Below are 17,446 nucleotides of genomic sequence, written 5' to 3'. Positions count from 1 at the left end.
CACATCAAAGAAAGTGAGAATTCGGTAGATATATAATATCAAATGTCAAAATGACAGCGGGGGATGAGCTCAAGATAAATACAAATATTTGTTAAAACCTATGAAAGAATGAGCTAACTGCAACACCGTGTGAAGCGCTTTAATTAGACATACCAAGCTATCACAAAGTAAATATACTTGGAAATTACGATAAGATATTTCAAGATATCATCTAAAATAATCTTACTTTAGAAGAACATGGAGATGAAAGACTTGTGTTCTGTGGAGTCCCATATGTACACACTGTAGCGTAGTTTACATTGATGCCAAGTGTACTGAAAAGAAAATGACATGAGAAGTTTATTGGGAGCTGTACGCAGTCTGAAGTGTAGAGATAAAAATTTAATGTAAAATATAAAAGTACTAGGTACTGAAAATTAAACGAAAAATACAAAATTAAATGGAAACCAATGGCGTTATAATGACTGATGTATTGGAAAAAGGTTAACAGAAAAATTATTAATCTTATTATTTTTATGGTAAGCGTGGTGCTTGCATACATTATATATCATTATATCAATTGTTACGATATTTCTTGTTACAAACTGAAAGAAACTTATCTACTCATGTGACCAAGCATGGAATTATACTAAACTGTTCTGGGTATCATTTACAAATGTATAATATAATGAATCGCATACTATAGAGCTTGGCAGGTCATATAATTGTCTCCCATATGACAGAAGGCACTGTTTGTTTTCTGTGGCATTTTACTACTCTCTATTGTGTAAAAAAAAGCAAATATTTCAGTTGTCTGTTTTTGCTTAAAATCATTTTAAGCATTAAATAGTAATCAGCTCTTATTAAGAAGATTACACAATTAGACTTGCAATAGTAATAACAATGTTCTATAATTGTTGTATGAAATTTATCATTTGTTTTATAAGGGTAGCTATGTGTATGTGTTCTCTGTAGCTTTGTTAGAGATATCATTCTGGATGCCAGCAGGAGGACTTGTTTCATAGGTTACTGAAAGCAAAAGCATTTGTTTCTTTTGATATCCTCTCTGATTACAAGCTTATAGAATTTTAATAAATTAGCACTTTTACGTGACCTGATCTCTATTCATTTTCAATCAGGTCTATTTCAGTAATTAGTTATTTAATAGACTATGTAGTTAATCCACTTTGTATTGTTGTTTTAGAAACTGAATCACAATAAACGACTTATTGTCCCCAGATACAGTTGTTAGCTATAAAGCTAGGATTTTCGAAACTCAAATACACTTAACGTATATCTGTCGAATGAAATGCTGTACATTGTTAAGAAGAAATAATGAGACTGTAAAACTGATGTAAGGTGATGCTACCTTGCTTGTGGCAGTCAACAACAGGGTGTCGAGTTATTCTATAGTTTCTAAGAACACAGACTTTTTACCTGTACAGGTTTAAGGGATTACCCTTATCTCATGCGTAATACATTCAATTGAGCTTACTGTACGTATTATAGAATGCAATTATGTAATTTGTTATTACAAGCAATATTGAGCATAATGTTAATGAATGCTCGGTAATCTGTTTCAGATCACTCATTTCCATCGGTTGACTTTGCAGGTGAGTACAGCAACAGGTTTAATAGTCCAGATACGTAGTATAAATGAAGGATGTTGTAGATGAATGCATGCACAAAATTTGGATCGCATAGAATGGCCAAATTAGACAGTTGATGCCAGGATAGGAATAATAAGGATAGGGTCAATAAAGATTCTTCCTAAACACACAGCTGGTTTATTCAGAGGAGAATACATGGGCTCTACGTAGTCGAAGGCATAAAGGGAAACTTCAGTCTCTTGGAAATCAGGGTTTAGTATTGGCCCACTGCGAGTCTTAGCCAGAAACAGAGAGAGAACAGTTGTTGATAATTCTTCCGGGTTATAAGGCCGTGGTCCATGGAATTCTTCAATTCCTAACGTTTTGTCCAATACTACGTTGGACATCTTCAGAGGTATGGCTGGTCCTGCTGAGTCCTGCCGACTCAAAGTAAATGTGCTTTCTTCTTACGTGAAACTTCCAGAAGTCTAACTGATTTCGAGACATTCTCCCCGTAGAGTCTTCTAATCATACAATGAAGGCTTTCACGACTGTATGGTACTGTTGTTGATAATTCTGCCGACTGGCAGGACTCAGCAGGACCAGTCATACCTCTGAAGATGTCCAACGTAGTATTGGACGAAACGTTAGTAATTGAAGAATTCCATGGACCTCGGCCTTATAACCCGGAAGAATTATCAACAACAGTACCATACGGTCGTGAAAGCCTTCATTGTATGAGAGAGAGAACGAGCAGCACCCCAGTTCTACTAGAGGTAAACGTCAGCTGGTTTGTTTGGGGGGATATGATTGGTCGCCTGTTTGGCGTCACATCAGTGCCGATACCACGTCAGCACTGGCGTTACGGACGGTTGGTCCCCGCCTCTGCCTCGGCTCGCGAAGAAGGGTCTGAAGGTATCGACACTGTTACTATTTTATTATTAATAATTATACATTGTACAATATTGACTCTGCATGTTACGACTATTTCTATGTAAGTATTGTGGAAGTAATTTACTTCAAAATATCGGTAAGTAATAAATGGTTCCAAGGAATCACTACGGTTTCAGATAAGAGTTGCAACGATATTTTAAGTTCTTAACAGCAACAATCTGGCCATTAATAACAGGAGATATCGAAACGTGATTCTTTTACCTGCCAGATTTGACGACACTGTAGAAACAAGAGTTGCTCATGTACATGTGAGTCTTTCAACTGCCACATTGTCAACTGCTATGAGTATCTAGCCGTAAAGGGATTGCTTACAGACGCTATGGGTTACAACAGCGTTTTGTGAGCGGGCATTATCCTGTTGGAAAGCAGCCCCTGTAATGCTATTAGTCACTAGCAGCACAACAGGTAGAATCAACAGATTGACGTACAGATTTCCATTCAGGGTGAGTCGGACAACCACGAGAGTGGTCATGCTGTCGTATGAAATCATACCCCAGACCTTAAATCCAGGTGTAGCATCAGTCTGTCTAGCAAGCATACAGGTTGTTTGCAGGCCATCAACAGGACTCCTTCAAAACAACAGACAGCCATCACTGACACCGAAACAGATCCAGCTTTCACCAGAAAACAGACCATAACTCGACCCTACCCTCCATTGAGATCTCGCTTGACACCACTGAAGGCGTGAGTAGCGGCAGTTTGGGGTCAATGGAACGCATAGTACAGGGTTTCTGGCTCGGAGCTTTCCTTGAAGTAAACGACTTGTAACAGTCTGTTATGTCACTGTGGCGTCAACTGCTGCTCAGATTGCTTCTGCAGATACTGTACGATTAGCCAAAGCCCTACGCCAAACACTATGGTCTACCCTTCCGGTGGTACCGTGTGGCCGTCCAAAGCTCGTTTCTCTTGCGACCGTACATTCTCGTAACCACCGCTACCGGCAGTCTTGTACAGTGGCTACATTCCTACCAATGAGAATGTGGGTTTCGCGGGAGGCGTGCCGGAGATAAATCCCTGCAGTCGCGCTATCCTCTATTTCCTCGGTGGCTCAGATGGATAGAGCGTCTGCCATGTAAGCAGGCGATCCCGGGTTCGAGTCCCGGTCGGGGCACACATTTTCATCTGTCCCCGTTGACGTATGTCAGCGCCTGTAAGCAGTTAAGGGTGTTCGTTTCATTGTACTTTCATTCTAACGAGCTGCATGGTCACCGATGGTATCTGTTCTTTCGGACATGTCCAAAAGAACAGATACCAGTATATACATAGCCGGCCACTTGACCATCTTCTTCTTCTGTGCGAATGCACAAACAGTGCCCGAACTCTTACGAGAATCGGCAACGCGCCGCGAGTAATGCGTATAATGGGCGGGGGCACTACGAATGTAGTGCGGGACAATACGTTGAGATTGTGGGTTTCGCGGGAGGCGTGCCAGAGATAAATCCGTGCAGTCGCGCTATCCTCTGTGATCTCGGTGGCTCAGATGGATAGAGTGTCTGCCATGTAAACAGGAGATCCCGGGTTCGAGTCCCGGTCGCGGCACACATTTTCATCAGTCCCCGTTGGCGTATGTCAACGCCTGTAATCAGCTAAGGGTGTTCATGTCATTGTAAGTTTAAGAATTAGTTGTGAAATTCGGTTACGTTATAGTGATGTCAACGCCTGTAAGCAGCTAAGGGTGTTCGTTTCATTGTACTTTGATTCTAACGAGCTCCATGGTCCGAAAGAACAGATACCATCTTAGTATACACGAGAAGATTGTAACTGCTAATACTGTATAGTTTTCATTTTCAAGAGGGTATATCTTTTACATGCTTCACATACAAACTTGTGCTACTGTTTATAGTTATGTTTAACATCAGAGCTTTCATTTAAGTTTCGCAAATGTTAAATTTGTCTTTCACCGGACGCACGGCAAGCGTCCAGACGATAGCCCAATTGACCCCATGCTTTTACAAGCATGTCTGGAGTCATTGCGTTCCCTGCTGTGGCTATGCGTCGCCGCAGTTCATTCACAGTTGTTGGAAGAGGAGGCACATGGACGCAGTCTTTTACGAATCCCCAAAAATGAATCTCACCTCTTGAAATCAGGCGTTCCACTCTGTTGAAAAATGTAATTTTCTGGGTGATTTGTTGATGTGTTGGGGCCATCTCCATCGACTAGACCTACGTTACATAATGAACAAGCAAGTTAGTGTGTGAGGTAGCTGCTTTAGGGATACCGCTATTGTCAACAATATGAACCGGCAGCTTCCAACTACGCCAAAGCTATGGTTCAGGTTTGATGGTAAGTTAAAATTCACCCGAATTTTCTATTTTCAGTCATTTGTAAGAACTTGATGAAATAGGATGAATCTTTTTGAAGACCCTACGTATAGTACGCAGACATGCTAAAAGTTATATAAAATTATATTTGCTCTCCCTCACCCTCTACCACATAACGCACAACTACTTTCAGAATGCAAAACTTAACACAGGCTGTGATCATTGAAACACGAATACAAAAACAGAAAAAGCTCGAATCAACGAATCCGGAGGTGGTACTTACGTGATCACTTAGACAATAAGTGGATGAGACTGCCCTTTCTCTGCTAAAATCTCGTGTCAAAGAGTTTAGGGAGAAGGTCAAAGACCACAAAACACTTACCACATTCATTTCATCATCACGCTAATCAACTCGTTTCAACCATCTTGTAATAACAAAAACTACATTCAGTCAAAGTATGGGGAACTCTTAATCTATACCCCACAAGCGTCTATAAGTAGTTGGTCTTCACATCTGAAAAGATGCGAAAGACTGAGGGGCTGTCCCCTGTCTGAAGACACGTTAAGCAGACATGATTACCTGTAACTGGATGGAAGAAGTTGCGCCACGGTTTTACAGACTCCTTATTTGAAACTCGTTATCCGCCTTGCCCAGCCATCGTTCCTCCCATAGACGCATTACGGGAGTTCACAGCAATGACAATGCGACAGCCAGGGGGGTGGTAATTTGCATCCCGTTAAGTAGGGTACGTGCCTTCTTAGCTGTGGTATCGGGTACTTCGTTTCCACGAATTCCCACATACCTTATACAATAAGAATCATAACTCCTTCTCCTGTCTCTGCGGACTGAAGATGGGCGTCCACTGCATTCCGCCGTGTGACTGACGAATCTCTAATTTTTTCAACAATAACCATTACTTCCTCCTTAAATAGTTCTTTTAATGTCTATACTAGGCTGACTGTGTCCTGTTCGATTCCTACCACTATGGGAACTTCTTGATAATATCGGGAATCGATCCCAGATCTTTCGGGTAACACAATCCCTGACTAATTAGATGCGGAAGGCAAACGTATAGATTGTTTAAATATTATCTACAAACAGTTAACATGTTAGCAACTATTTCTTCGACGTGCAACATTCATCTTTAACACTTGGCCTCTTGTAGCTTCTTGAAGCGAAGCATAGGGCGGAGATGTTCGGATATTCCTCTCACGCTATGCCCCCTGTATTTACAAATTCTTATAAACGTCACAGCACATACAGACTTGTAACTTTGAATGACTCAAAGGCATTACTTACCGTACAAACGCTCTCGGAGGCATTAATCCAGAGAATGCTACAGTTTCTACTTTGTCTCTGCTTTGAGACTCGTTCTCTTCTATTCTTGGAGTCCCAGATCCAAAACATTAAGCTTTTCTTGCTTTCTGCCTAGGCCAAGAGACTGATATGGAACGAGGCAGTGTAGTGATTAAGATTATGGGCATGCATACGGGATGAGTGGTATTTAAATCTCTGTTCGACCTCCAGTTTGGATTTCAGTGGTTTCACAAAGGCATTAAATACATGAAGTGATCTGACAAGGCCTTACTAAACAAGAACGAGCTCCCAGGTATATAAATAACAATAACCAATTTGATAACAAAACGGGACACTTCTCACTAAACCACAATGGCTGTAGTCAATTTAGTCACCAGAAAAGTGTCAAGTTGTTGGATACCTTTATTACCACTAATAAGTATAAATTTACATACCGGTAACGGAACATTAATTCTGTGAACTAACAATGTCCAGCTGGACCACTGTTTGGACGGCTGTCCAGAATTCACAGCCACAGAAGAAATCTAAGACCACTGAATATCAAAGGAGAATGTTACTGAACGTTAAAACTTTGTCAACTAGAAGTAGGCGACTTTGGTAATGTTTGTATAATAATTCATTACGTCAACAATCACTTAGATGTATAAAAAAATATTCACATTACCGGTTTCGACAAAGATTCACCATCTCCAGATGTGCTTAATCCACAAAAAGTTTCGTACAGATAAAACAAATATAAACTCGTTTAATATTTCAATGGATGGACATCATAGCATCACATGGTAAAGGACATTAGTAGAACTGTTAAATGAATTAATGATGTTCGAAGTCTGTTTTATCTATAGAAAACTTTTTTGTGAATTAAGCACGTTCAGAGTCTTAAATATTTCCGAAAACGGTAATGATAACACTTTTATGTATCCAAGCGATCGTTGGCTTGACGAATTACTACACAGCCTGTGATAGACTGCCCGCGATGGTGTCCAGGATGGTGCGTCGCTTTCAATTGGCTTGGCTGTAGCTTTGCGATGTCCTAAGATATACGTGGCAGAATGATACGGAATGGTGTATTTGTGACCACCTGACGTCGTGGATGCAGGTAGCGTCGTGATAGCTGCACCTCCTAAAGTCGATGTGGGCACTCTTGTTCGCGAAATGGGCACCTCTGATCTTACTGGGGGTACTGCATATTCCCATGACTGTTCGTTTCTATCTGACGATACAATAACAGCTATAGAGTCATTCTTCGGCCATGCATATCCAGGGCATTAGGCAGGTGGACTACTAGTTCACCAGGAGAGATGGTTGACCGTCGTGGAGTCAAGGGGAGTCATCGTCGACAGCTGCTGGAAGCGAAGTGCATGGATCCTTGCTGTCGACGACCATGGGCATGGGGACGTCGGCTGCGAAGTAGGCCCCAATATGGCCACTAGTGTCAGTGTCGTGCTGACCGCCTGGCTCCCATTTCGCAAGCACTGCTGCTCCTGCTGCAGTTGTTGGTCGAGTCCAAACGTTGAACGTGGGATATCTGCAACAGTGCAACACGCAGAATCCTCGAGGTCGCAGCTGAACCTCCACTATTCCGTACCATAAGGTGGATGATGTGTGCTGGGACTCATGAAGAAACCATTGCCCACACATTATTGCGAGTCGTATAGCGATAGAGGCTGGTACTGAGAGAGGAGAGCTCGTGGGTTACAGGTCTCACGATACAGAGCTGAGAGAACTGAAGCCAGCAACGTAGTGTGTCTGTGAGGCTCAGTTGTTTCTGGAAAATCTTGAATGGCAAAAATCCTCATCGACACTAGCAGATAGGCAGTGCGGATTTTGATGCAAAAGTATATTACTGAAGATATTAATGATAAGTTTTTGAATTTCCTCAACCGACCCTCTTCCCCTCTGACATCATCTGCAGTTGCCTGATTTCCCCACCCCTCTGACATAGATCACTTACCCTGTGTATAAAATGGTGGGGCGTCGCTGTCGAAATATTGTTGTTGAGCTAAGTATAAATTGGAGGAAAATTCGAAAATCCAAAATGGTGCATTGCCATGTTTGTGGACGAAGACCACTTGTGCTAAATGTAGAATTAAAGATGGCCATCAGATTTTACACTGGGGTCACTTTTGCTAAGTACAGAATCCAAGATGGCCGACCTGGGATACTGGAACAGTTTCTGTGACAGTATACAGCAGCAACCAAGATGCTGATCTACTTAACATGTTTCCCTCAACATATTATTCACTATGATGTGTGTCTCTCTTTGTAGCTGTCAGGTCATTTATAGAATTCCAGAATTTCCACTTTCATGTTACCATTTAAACAGCTGTTGCATCAAGTTTGAGGTTGGCAGACAAAAATTGTCAACACATGTGTCGTCCCGCTTCGTACTTTTTCAGTACCAAAATTGTAAACCTACCTTTCCCCGTAAGTTTACACAACAGCCCTTGTGATCTTATAGTTCAAACTAGTTATTTTGGAACTTAATTTAAAACTATGTATCTATAAGCGTACTAACCTGTCCTATGTCCACTAATGCTATGTTTAAGCACTATTTATCTCACATTAAGATTTTAAGCAACACCCCTTCTCTAATTTGACATCACAGTTTAAACAATTAAACCCTCCAGAGCTACATTTAATTTCAAATACAAGAGCCAACAGCTTACTTCTACTAGCCTTACATAGCGGAAAAATTCCCAAAATTCACTTCTTCTAAGTTCAGAAATGACGAGAAATTGAAAATAACTCAATCTAAGCTCAACATGACGAAAAGTCACTGATTTTCACAATTATAGAGCAGCACTTGTTGGGACCCCACCAGGTATTACAACTATAAAGCACTTTCAGAGAGAATTTTCACTTTGCAGCAGAGTGAGTGGTGATATGAAACTTCCTGGTAGATTAAAATTATGTGTCGGACTGAGACTCTAAATCTGAACCCAGTACTAAGGACGAAAGTTGGAGTCTCAGTCTGGCACACAGATATAATCTATAGGGGGCGTTATAGAGCACTTATCCTTATTTTAAATCCGTTAAACTCCCCACTGAAACCTCTATAACAGTCAAACATTGATATCTGTCCTGTGGGGGCCATCAAAAAGTGTCAGCATGCGAACCATTAAAAGAAACATCATCGATATGGGCTTCCGCAGCCGAACGAGCACTCATGTACCCTTGATGACTGCACGACGAAATGCTTTACGACTCCCCTTGGCCCGTCAACACCGATTTTGGACTGTTGATCTCTAGAAACATATTGCCTGGTTGGACGAGTCTCGTTTCAAATTGTGTCGAGAGGATGGACGTGTACAGGTATGAATCCATGGACCCTGCATTTTAGCAGGGGACTGTTGAAGTCGCTGGATGCTCTGTTATGGTGTGAGGCCTATGCAGTTTTAGTGATATGGTACCACTGATACGTCTAAATACGACTCTGACAGATGAAGCGTACGTAAGCATCCTGTCTGATCACCTGCAGTAATTCATATCAATTGTGCATTCCGACGGACTGGGGCAACTCCAGAGGACAATGCAACACCCCACACATCCCGAAATGCTATGGAGTGGCTCCAGGAACACTCTTCTGAGTTTAAACACTTCCGCTGGCCACCAAACTACACAGACATGAACAATATTCAGCATATCTGGGACACCTTGTAATGTGCTATTCAGAAAATATCTCCTTCCTTGCAGGATTCATGGTGTCAGTTTCCTCCAACACTACTTCAGACATTCTTGGAGTCTGTGGCATGTCGTGTTTCGGTACCTCTGGGTGCTCCCGGTGGTCCTAAATGATATTAGGCATGTGTACCAGTTTCATTGGCTCTTCAGTGTAGAAAATTTTTCTAACATATTCGAAGAATGAGATTTCGTAAGGAAAAACAAAGAGATTTTAATATAATTGTCCTTTCTGTCATTTCGTTTGCAACCTTCTATCAATTTTTTTCATTTCTCTAATTAATTTGTAAGTTACTTTAAACATGTTTTGTATTATTTGCGCTTAATTTTATAAATATTTGCAGGCCATTTGAGTGACAGTTTTTCGAATATTTTAGGTGATAAAAATTAGTGATTTATGCAAATATCTGCCAACATCCCAGCTAGGGTGCTACCCGTTGCCAACCCATCTTTCTGTCTGTATATTTTGTTATTACAACTGAAGTAATTATATGACAGTACCAAGGTGAGCACACAGCCACGGGCTCAAAATGTCAGTTTTTGACAAAATAGCACTATATTAATGGAGCTACTAGATTCCCAAGTTCATGTGACACTAGCTCACCACAAATTCTTCAGTTCCCTCACAAGGAATTGCTAAACACACTGGGAATGGATAGTACAACCCTTCTTCCAGACGGTTGTTTTCAGTGCACAAATTCATAGTGTAAGCAATCGTATGCTGATTCATTGGTGCCATATATGATATTAACCCATGCACCCAATGAGGCTATGCAAACTGATCTCAACTCAGTAACCCTCTTGTACGCGTGTCTTCCGTTCACTTCAGACTTTCAACAAACAGTGCGGTCCTGAGTGACCTCGAGGGATAATTACCAGATGGTGTCCATACACGTCTGATATTTTTTGAAGCTAACAATCACACAACCACATCAACAGCAAAATCATCCACTACAAAAGAAATGATGATGACACATGGTACCAATGAGGAAATAGACACATTAGCAACAAGTATGAGTAGCAAGCACAAAAACATTAAATTCACCACTAAACACGAGACCAACAACAGCATCAATTTCTTAGATGTAAAAATCACCAATAAAACCATAAACAAGATTTTGAGATTTATAGAAAACCAACATCCACTGATGTATGTATCAACAGTTCATCTTTTCATCCAAACCAGCATAAGATGGGTTATTTTAGACCACATTGAATCGGCTACGCAGAATTCCACTTGAACCTGTTCAAAAATAAAAACAAATCACTATATTAAAACCATAGCCTCAAACAATGGATACAGCCCTCTCATGATAGACAAACTATCACAAAAAATAAGCTTCTACACAAACAACAAACTCCAGCAGTTAGCAGTTCACAACTTAAAGAATAACAACCTCCCAAACAAAAAATCTGGGATATACAAACTCAACTGCCAAAGTTGCCCAACTTCCTATACAAGACAAACTGATACAAGCATTGAGACTCGGTTCAAAGAGCATATAGACCCCATACGTTTGAACAACATTTCAAAATCCACATTTTTCATGCACACAACTACTAACAGTCATGGAATAAAGAGAATTGAAGACCATGTACAAGTATTCTACCATTCTGAGAAAGATAGTTTTATGAACCTGCTCTGAAGAGATTGAAATATATGTACATAAAAGTAAATGACGATAAAATGTCCTCAGTGAACAAACTGAGTTAGCCAATGCAGCCTTTCTTTCTTCAAAATTTCGTTCACCTGGTTTCTAATTTAAAGCAATAATAATAAAAAATAATGAAATATCCGTTGTTGTAATATTTATATTTGCACATCCGTCCCAAACCATTTACCGTCGTTTCGGTGTATGCCATAATATTTACATAATATGTCAATAGTTGTAATATTTATTTATGTAAATCTGGCCCTTATCATTTACTTTGATTCCAATGAATACCATAATATTTACGGAATATCACTGCAGTAACGCTTTATAACCGCTTTATTTATTTATCTTAATTTTAATCGGCTTTCTTTCAATATAAATATTAAGTAATGCAACATTAGCAATTTAAAAATTTCTGCTGTCACATACATGTATATAACGAAATATCTCTGAGAGTGGATGTCTTTGGCATCGTTATGGTTGTAATATCGCCATCTTTGTATACATACCTCCATGTGATGAAACGTCTGAGTGTGTAAGTGGTGCTTTAGATTATGTGCATACATATACAAAGAAAGTACATGATACTGTTTTCGCTGCTGCTAGATCATAAGCGGTCTGTACTGGAACATAATGGTGTGGATTTTTCACCGTAAGTAACCGAAACATCATTCCTTTAATAATTCGTTATTTCACTTAAAATCGTTTCGTCAGTTGGCGAAGAAAAAGGCGAAAGCTAATGTAAAACGTGAACTAGCCGTCTGAAAATGAATCTGTCGGTTCGAAACCGGTATCGACCCTATCTAAATAAATATATAGCATTGTAAAATGTGGCTGTTTGCTACTATCTTCTATTTCAGAGTCAACCTGTACCATTAATATAATTTTAATCTGATCATAAGACAAATAATGTAGTTCGACTTCAGTATTCGGGTGTTGAATAAGGCAATACACTTCATCACCTCAGTAAGGCTATAAGAATCTCGTTAATGCCAGTCACCTGAAATTCCAACATCAATGAAATGCTGTTCCAGGTGAGGTATACAGGTACCGACAGTTAGGCTTTGTTATCAAATGCGGAAAATGGGAATGGCGGTGCCGCATGAGTCGGTGTGGGGAAAGACGATGGCAGACCTATGGAGTCGTGGTGACTGGGGCAATCGTTTGAAACAAAGGTTCTTGTGAATACTGTAATCTTATGAGCAAATGGGTGGTTACGTCTATGTTGACAGCGAACATACTGAAACGAGAAGTGTATGTTAGTACACCACATGTAGGGAAAAATTGTCTAAAGAACACCATCTAATAGGGGAACTGTGAAAATTTAGAGAGAAATTCACCAAAAATCTCGTCGCCAATGACTGAAGTTGCCTGACAAGGGCTCATTTAGCAAGAGCAATATCCTAGGTAGGCAAATGACAATAAACACGCTATTAGCAAAAACGTAAAAGAGACTTTTCCCATGAAACCACAAGGGTAGACGATAATTTCGTCATAGAGACACTGCAAAACTTCTTCGATCAATCGGTAATTTCTCAGATTACATTCACAGAAAAGGTCTGAGCCCACTGGATACCAAATCCTGATGAGAACGTCCGTTGCTCGCGGTGGACTGCTGGTGCCACATGTGGGCTCCGAAAGTGATGGTGTCCACGACCAATACAGTCGTGGAGGAAGGATATAGCTCGGGCTACTTGGGGCCAGGAAACATCGCAGATACAAGCAGGGCCGCAACAGGCGTGCCCCCTAATGGCAATGTGGAAGGGGCCTATTTGCGAAGCTGTCGTCTTTGGTCGTGGCCTTGGATGCCGGTGTTTACCACGACAGCAAGCCGTTGTCGTCGTCACTCTTTGGAACTGTTAAATGCTAATCCTGATTGCTTCTTCCTTCCTTTTGAATTTCGTGCGGACTTCCTTTTGACTTTTATGCTATTGACAAATGCATTTACACTGCTCAAAGGCATACCGAGGCATATCTACAGCGAAACTCAGTGTCAGTTGAAAATAATACTGTAACCCACCAAAAGAGCTCAGAGGGATGCAAATATAAGTTCAGTTACATGTCAATAATATAATGGGTTAGGAAACGTTCTAGTAATGAGGTACCACACGGTACACATAGCAAAGAAGAACAGAAACTATCGTCCTTAACCAGACAATTGCTCGATGTCCTAAGTTTATTTCAATGCGGAAAATTTCGTTATGGAAGACACCTTCAGGACCAAGTGGGAATGTTGACATGTTTTAGTGCGTCGGTGAGCTACTCCTGTCGTGAAGTAGCTACAGGTAAGTCATCTAGGACAGTTCAAGTCTTGGAGCAGAAAAATTTAAGTCACTATCAGTCCACTGATTCATCTCCAAATTAGCAAAGAAATGTGAGTAAAAGTAAAATTTAATTAACTACATAATATTTGATGAGAAAAATGAAGAACCAGATCAAAAAATGCTGGAAAGTAATTATTATGTGACACTCTGACATTATGTGGGACGTTTTTACATGAGCAGACAGTAGTTGTGTGATTTAAACATTTATAGCAGACTGAAAGCCGTGTAACTGGGTACTTTGTGCCTCCAGCCTATAGGACGAGAAACAATTGCTGTACATTGGCCTCGGGCACTTGACACAGAGGTCGAAAGAAAAATGGCAGCACTGCCACAGAAGAGAAAGATTTCGACGAATAGTACAGATGTTTCCCAGATTAGTGGGATACGCAAGTTGTCGAGCCACGGCCACAGAATGGCTAGCTAGCAACGAAGAGTGCATGGAAGTCAACACCCCAGAAGAGCTCGTCGCAAAATATTTTCAGGATATCTTCGACAATTCAACTTTATAGCAATGTTGGATGCAGAATTAGGCTGAGTTGATCCACTTAAATGGTTTGCTGTAAAAATGTAATATGAGAAAATAAGAGTCTTTGACATGTTTTCTTTCATTTTTGTTGATGCCTAGTTTATAGTCATTGATCTATTTTACGGAACAGAAGTTGTTCATGTTCTCAGTTAGTTAGCGAAATTTAAAGCACTTACTCTATTGATGTAATGATTAAAAGCACTGCCCAATACAATACAAATATCATTACCTTGCTGCAGTCCTATTTCTGAAGTGCAGCTTTTTACCTTGACAACTTAATGGAGTTACAATACATCTGTAGTGACTGAGTTAATAATCCAGTTTCCTACAGTAAAAATAACAAAGAATCGTGTGTAACGAAACCACACTAGGGTAGAAATTTAATTCTAGCCTAGCTTTGACAGTTTAATTCAACAGTTATCTTGAGTTAATTTAACTATTCATAGTGTTCTTTAAGGTAACGAGGATCAACTGGGGCAAATTAGTTTGTGTTAAATGTGCACATGTTCACTCTCTCTTTGGAGATTGGCTGCCGTTTTATAGGCGTAGCTCCACAAGGGTGCATTTTCGACCTACGATTATGTTGCTCGATTAGATGTCCCGTATTCTGCCCATCCTACTCTCAATCTTATATTCTGGTATCTTCCAAGGCATCCACTATTAAAAATAGAAGAAGTAAGAAAGGTAGTCAAGGAGATAAAAATTAAAGTCTGAATTCTGAAAAGTGTCAAAGATGTAAGCTATAACAGAGCAAAGCAACAATTTTATTTCAGTGCACGATGTGTATTAGAAGGGACGATCTAAAATTTCTCGTTCGAAGGCCACACTAATTATTTCTCTGCATGTCGGTGCTTACACACCCACATCGGAGTCGCACTGGGTGGCATTTAAGTTGTCCCAACGCCCTCAAACGGAAACTTTTTGATACATCTTATAGAATAAACTACTCTCGATCTAATTCTAATGTCATTTCCATTTGTTTCAGAGCCCAGTCTAGATTTGGATATCACCGTAGTGGCCACAACAGGTAAGGGTTTCAGGAAAGACTTGCTCGTGCACCCGCTGCTCTAAATAACCCTAAATATTTTCTGTAGTATTAATCCTTAAGTAAAAAAATTTTCATCCAACATAACAGTCAGAGGGTACATGTCAGAATGTGTTCCAAAGAGCAGTATTAAATAGAACTGCTCAATTTATTATCTACACTACTGGCCATTAAAATTGCCACACCAAGAAGAAATGCAGATGATAAATTGGCATTCATTGGTGTGGTGTCACCGCCAGACACCACACTTGCTAGGTGGTAGCTTAAATCGGCCGCGGTCCATTTAGTACATGTCGGACCCGCGTGTCGCCACTGTGTAATCGCAGACCTAGCGCCACCACCAAGGCAGGTCTCGTGATACGAGAGAGCACTCGCCCCAGTTGTACGAGAACCTAGCTACCGACCAGATGTACGAAGCCTTTCTCTCTCATTAGCCGAGAGACAGAATAGCCATCAGCTAAGTTAATGGCTACGAACTAGCAAGGCGCCATTTGTATCAGTGCCTATAGCTTACGGGTATTCAAGATAGATGTATTCCAAGGACTAATAAAAAGATAAGTAATAAGCATCTACATACTTTTCTTCTTATTCATTTATAAGTTCTCATGTTCCAGACTTCACGCCCGTCGGCGTTAGCCTTGCGTGCCCTATCGGCTACAGCGTTAGTGTAGCTTGCATTTTCAGCCATCTCCACTTCACGGTGTCGGCCCAGATACCGACATAACAATTGGACAAATATATTATACTATAACTGAGATGTGATTACATTTTCATGCAATTTGGGTTCATAGATCCTGAGAAATCAGTAACCAGAACAATCACCTCTGCCCGTAATAACGGCCTTGATACGCCTGGGCATTGAGTCAAACAGAGCTTGGATGGGTATTGTCACGAGCCAGTTGCTCGGCCACCATTGACAAGACGTTTTCAACTGATGAGAGATCTGGAGAATGTGCTGACCAGGGCAGCAGACGAACATTTTCTGTATCCAGAAAGGCCCGTACAGGACCTGCAACATGCGGTCGTGCATTTCCTACTGAAATGTAGGGTTACTCAGGGATCGAATGAAGGGTAGAGCCACGGGTCGTAACACATCTGAAATGTACCGTCCACTGTTCAAAGTGCCGTCAATGCGAACAAGAGGTGACCGAGGCGTGTAACCAATGGCACCGCATACCATCACGCCGGTGATACGCCAGTACGGCGATGGCGAACACACGCTTCCAATGTGCGTTCACCGCGATGTCGCCAAACACGGATGCGACCATCATGATGCTGTAAACAGAACCTGGATTCATCGGAAAAAATGACGTTTTGCCATTCGTGCACATAGGTTCGTCGTTGAGTACACCATCGCAGGCGCTCCTGTCTGTGATGCAGCGTCAAGGGTAACCGCAGCCATGGCCTCCGAGCTCATAGTCCATGCTGCTGCAAACGTCGTCGAACTGTACGTGCAGATCGTTGTTGTCTTGCAAACGTCCCCATCTGTTGACTCTCTGTAAAGCTAATCACATGCATATCACAGCATCTTCTTCCTATCGGTTAAATTTCGCGTCGGTAGCACGTCATCTTCGTGGTGTAGCAATTTTAATGGCCAGTAGTGTACTTCTACTACAATCATGAATTATAGAGTGGTGAATATTAATACAAAACAATCAGTAGCTCATAATTGTACATAGTAATTCTACTAGTAAGTTCGAAAAGAATCTACAGGAAATTATCAATTTCGACTTCTGCTGGTACACCAATGTCCACAGAAGGACGGCAGTCCCCAAAAGATTGGGGTTCAATTTTAGACCATGCATACAAATTCACATTTTCAGCCTCACCATGAACAGAGTGCGTTTCGCGGCTTGTTTGAAAAGCTGCTTAGAGCACATGCAAACAGCCTACCCAACCTGCTGCCTGTGTACCAATCGTTGGACCCACTGATCGACTTGGCACTTTGTTATTCAGACTTCCGTCAGTTACTGTAGAAGTGTTTGAAATTGTGGAAATGTGAGTAGGTAAACCTTCTGCATCAATGTTTAGGTTTTCCATGATTCCCCTAACTCGTTTCAGGCAGATACAACGATGGTTCCTTTGAAAGGACACTGCCGATTTCCCTCCCCAT

General features: G+C 41.0%; 1 protein-coding gene and 1 non-coding gene across 2 annotated transcripts in view; both read left to right on the top strand.

The window, feature by feature from the left end:
* Positions 1-17,446, top strand: part of LOC126466705 (inter-alpha-trypsin inhibitor heavy chain H4-like) — a 151,143-nt gene that overhangs the window by 115,546 nt on the left and 18,151 nt on the right. Inside the window, exons 13-14 of the mRNA XM_050096403.1 lie at positions 1,563-1,592; positions 15,274-15,315. Coding sequence (XP_049952360.1) covers positions 1,563-1,592; positions 15,274-15,315 — 72 coding nt within the window. The remainder of the gene's footprint in view (positions 1-1,562; positions 1,593-15,273; positions 15,316-17,446) is intronic.
* Positions 3,560-3,633, top strand: Trnat-ugu (transfer RNA threonine (anticodon UGU)). Its single transcript has one exon. It is a non-coding gene; the product is annotated as a tRNA-Thr (tRNA).

The sequence above is a fragment of the Schistocerca serialis genome, chromosome 1, assembly GCF_023864345.2.
Source record: "Schistocerca serialis cubense isolate TAMUIC-IGC-003099 chromosome 1, iqSchSeri2.2, whole genome shotgun sequence".
Lineage (NCBI taxonomy): Eukaryota > Metazoa > Arthropoda > Insecta > Orthoptera > Acrididae > Schistocerca > Schistocerca serialis.
The sequence above is the reverse complement of the archived record's forward strand: the minus strand, read 5'-3'. Positions and strand labels throughout refer to the sequence as shown.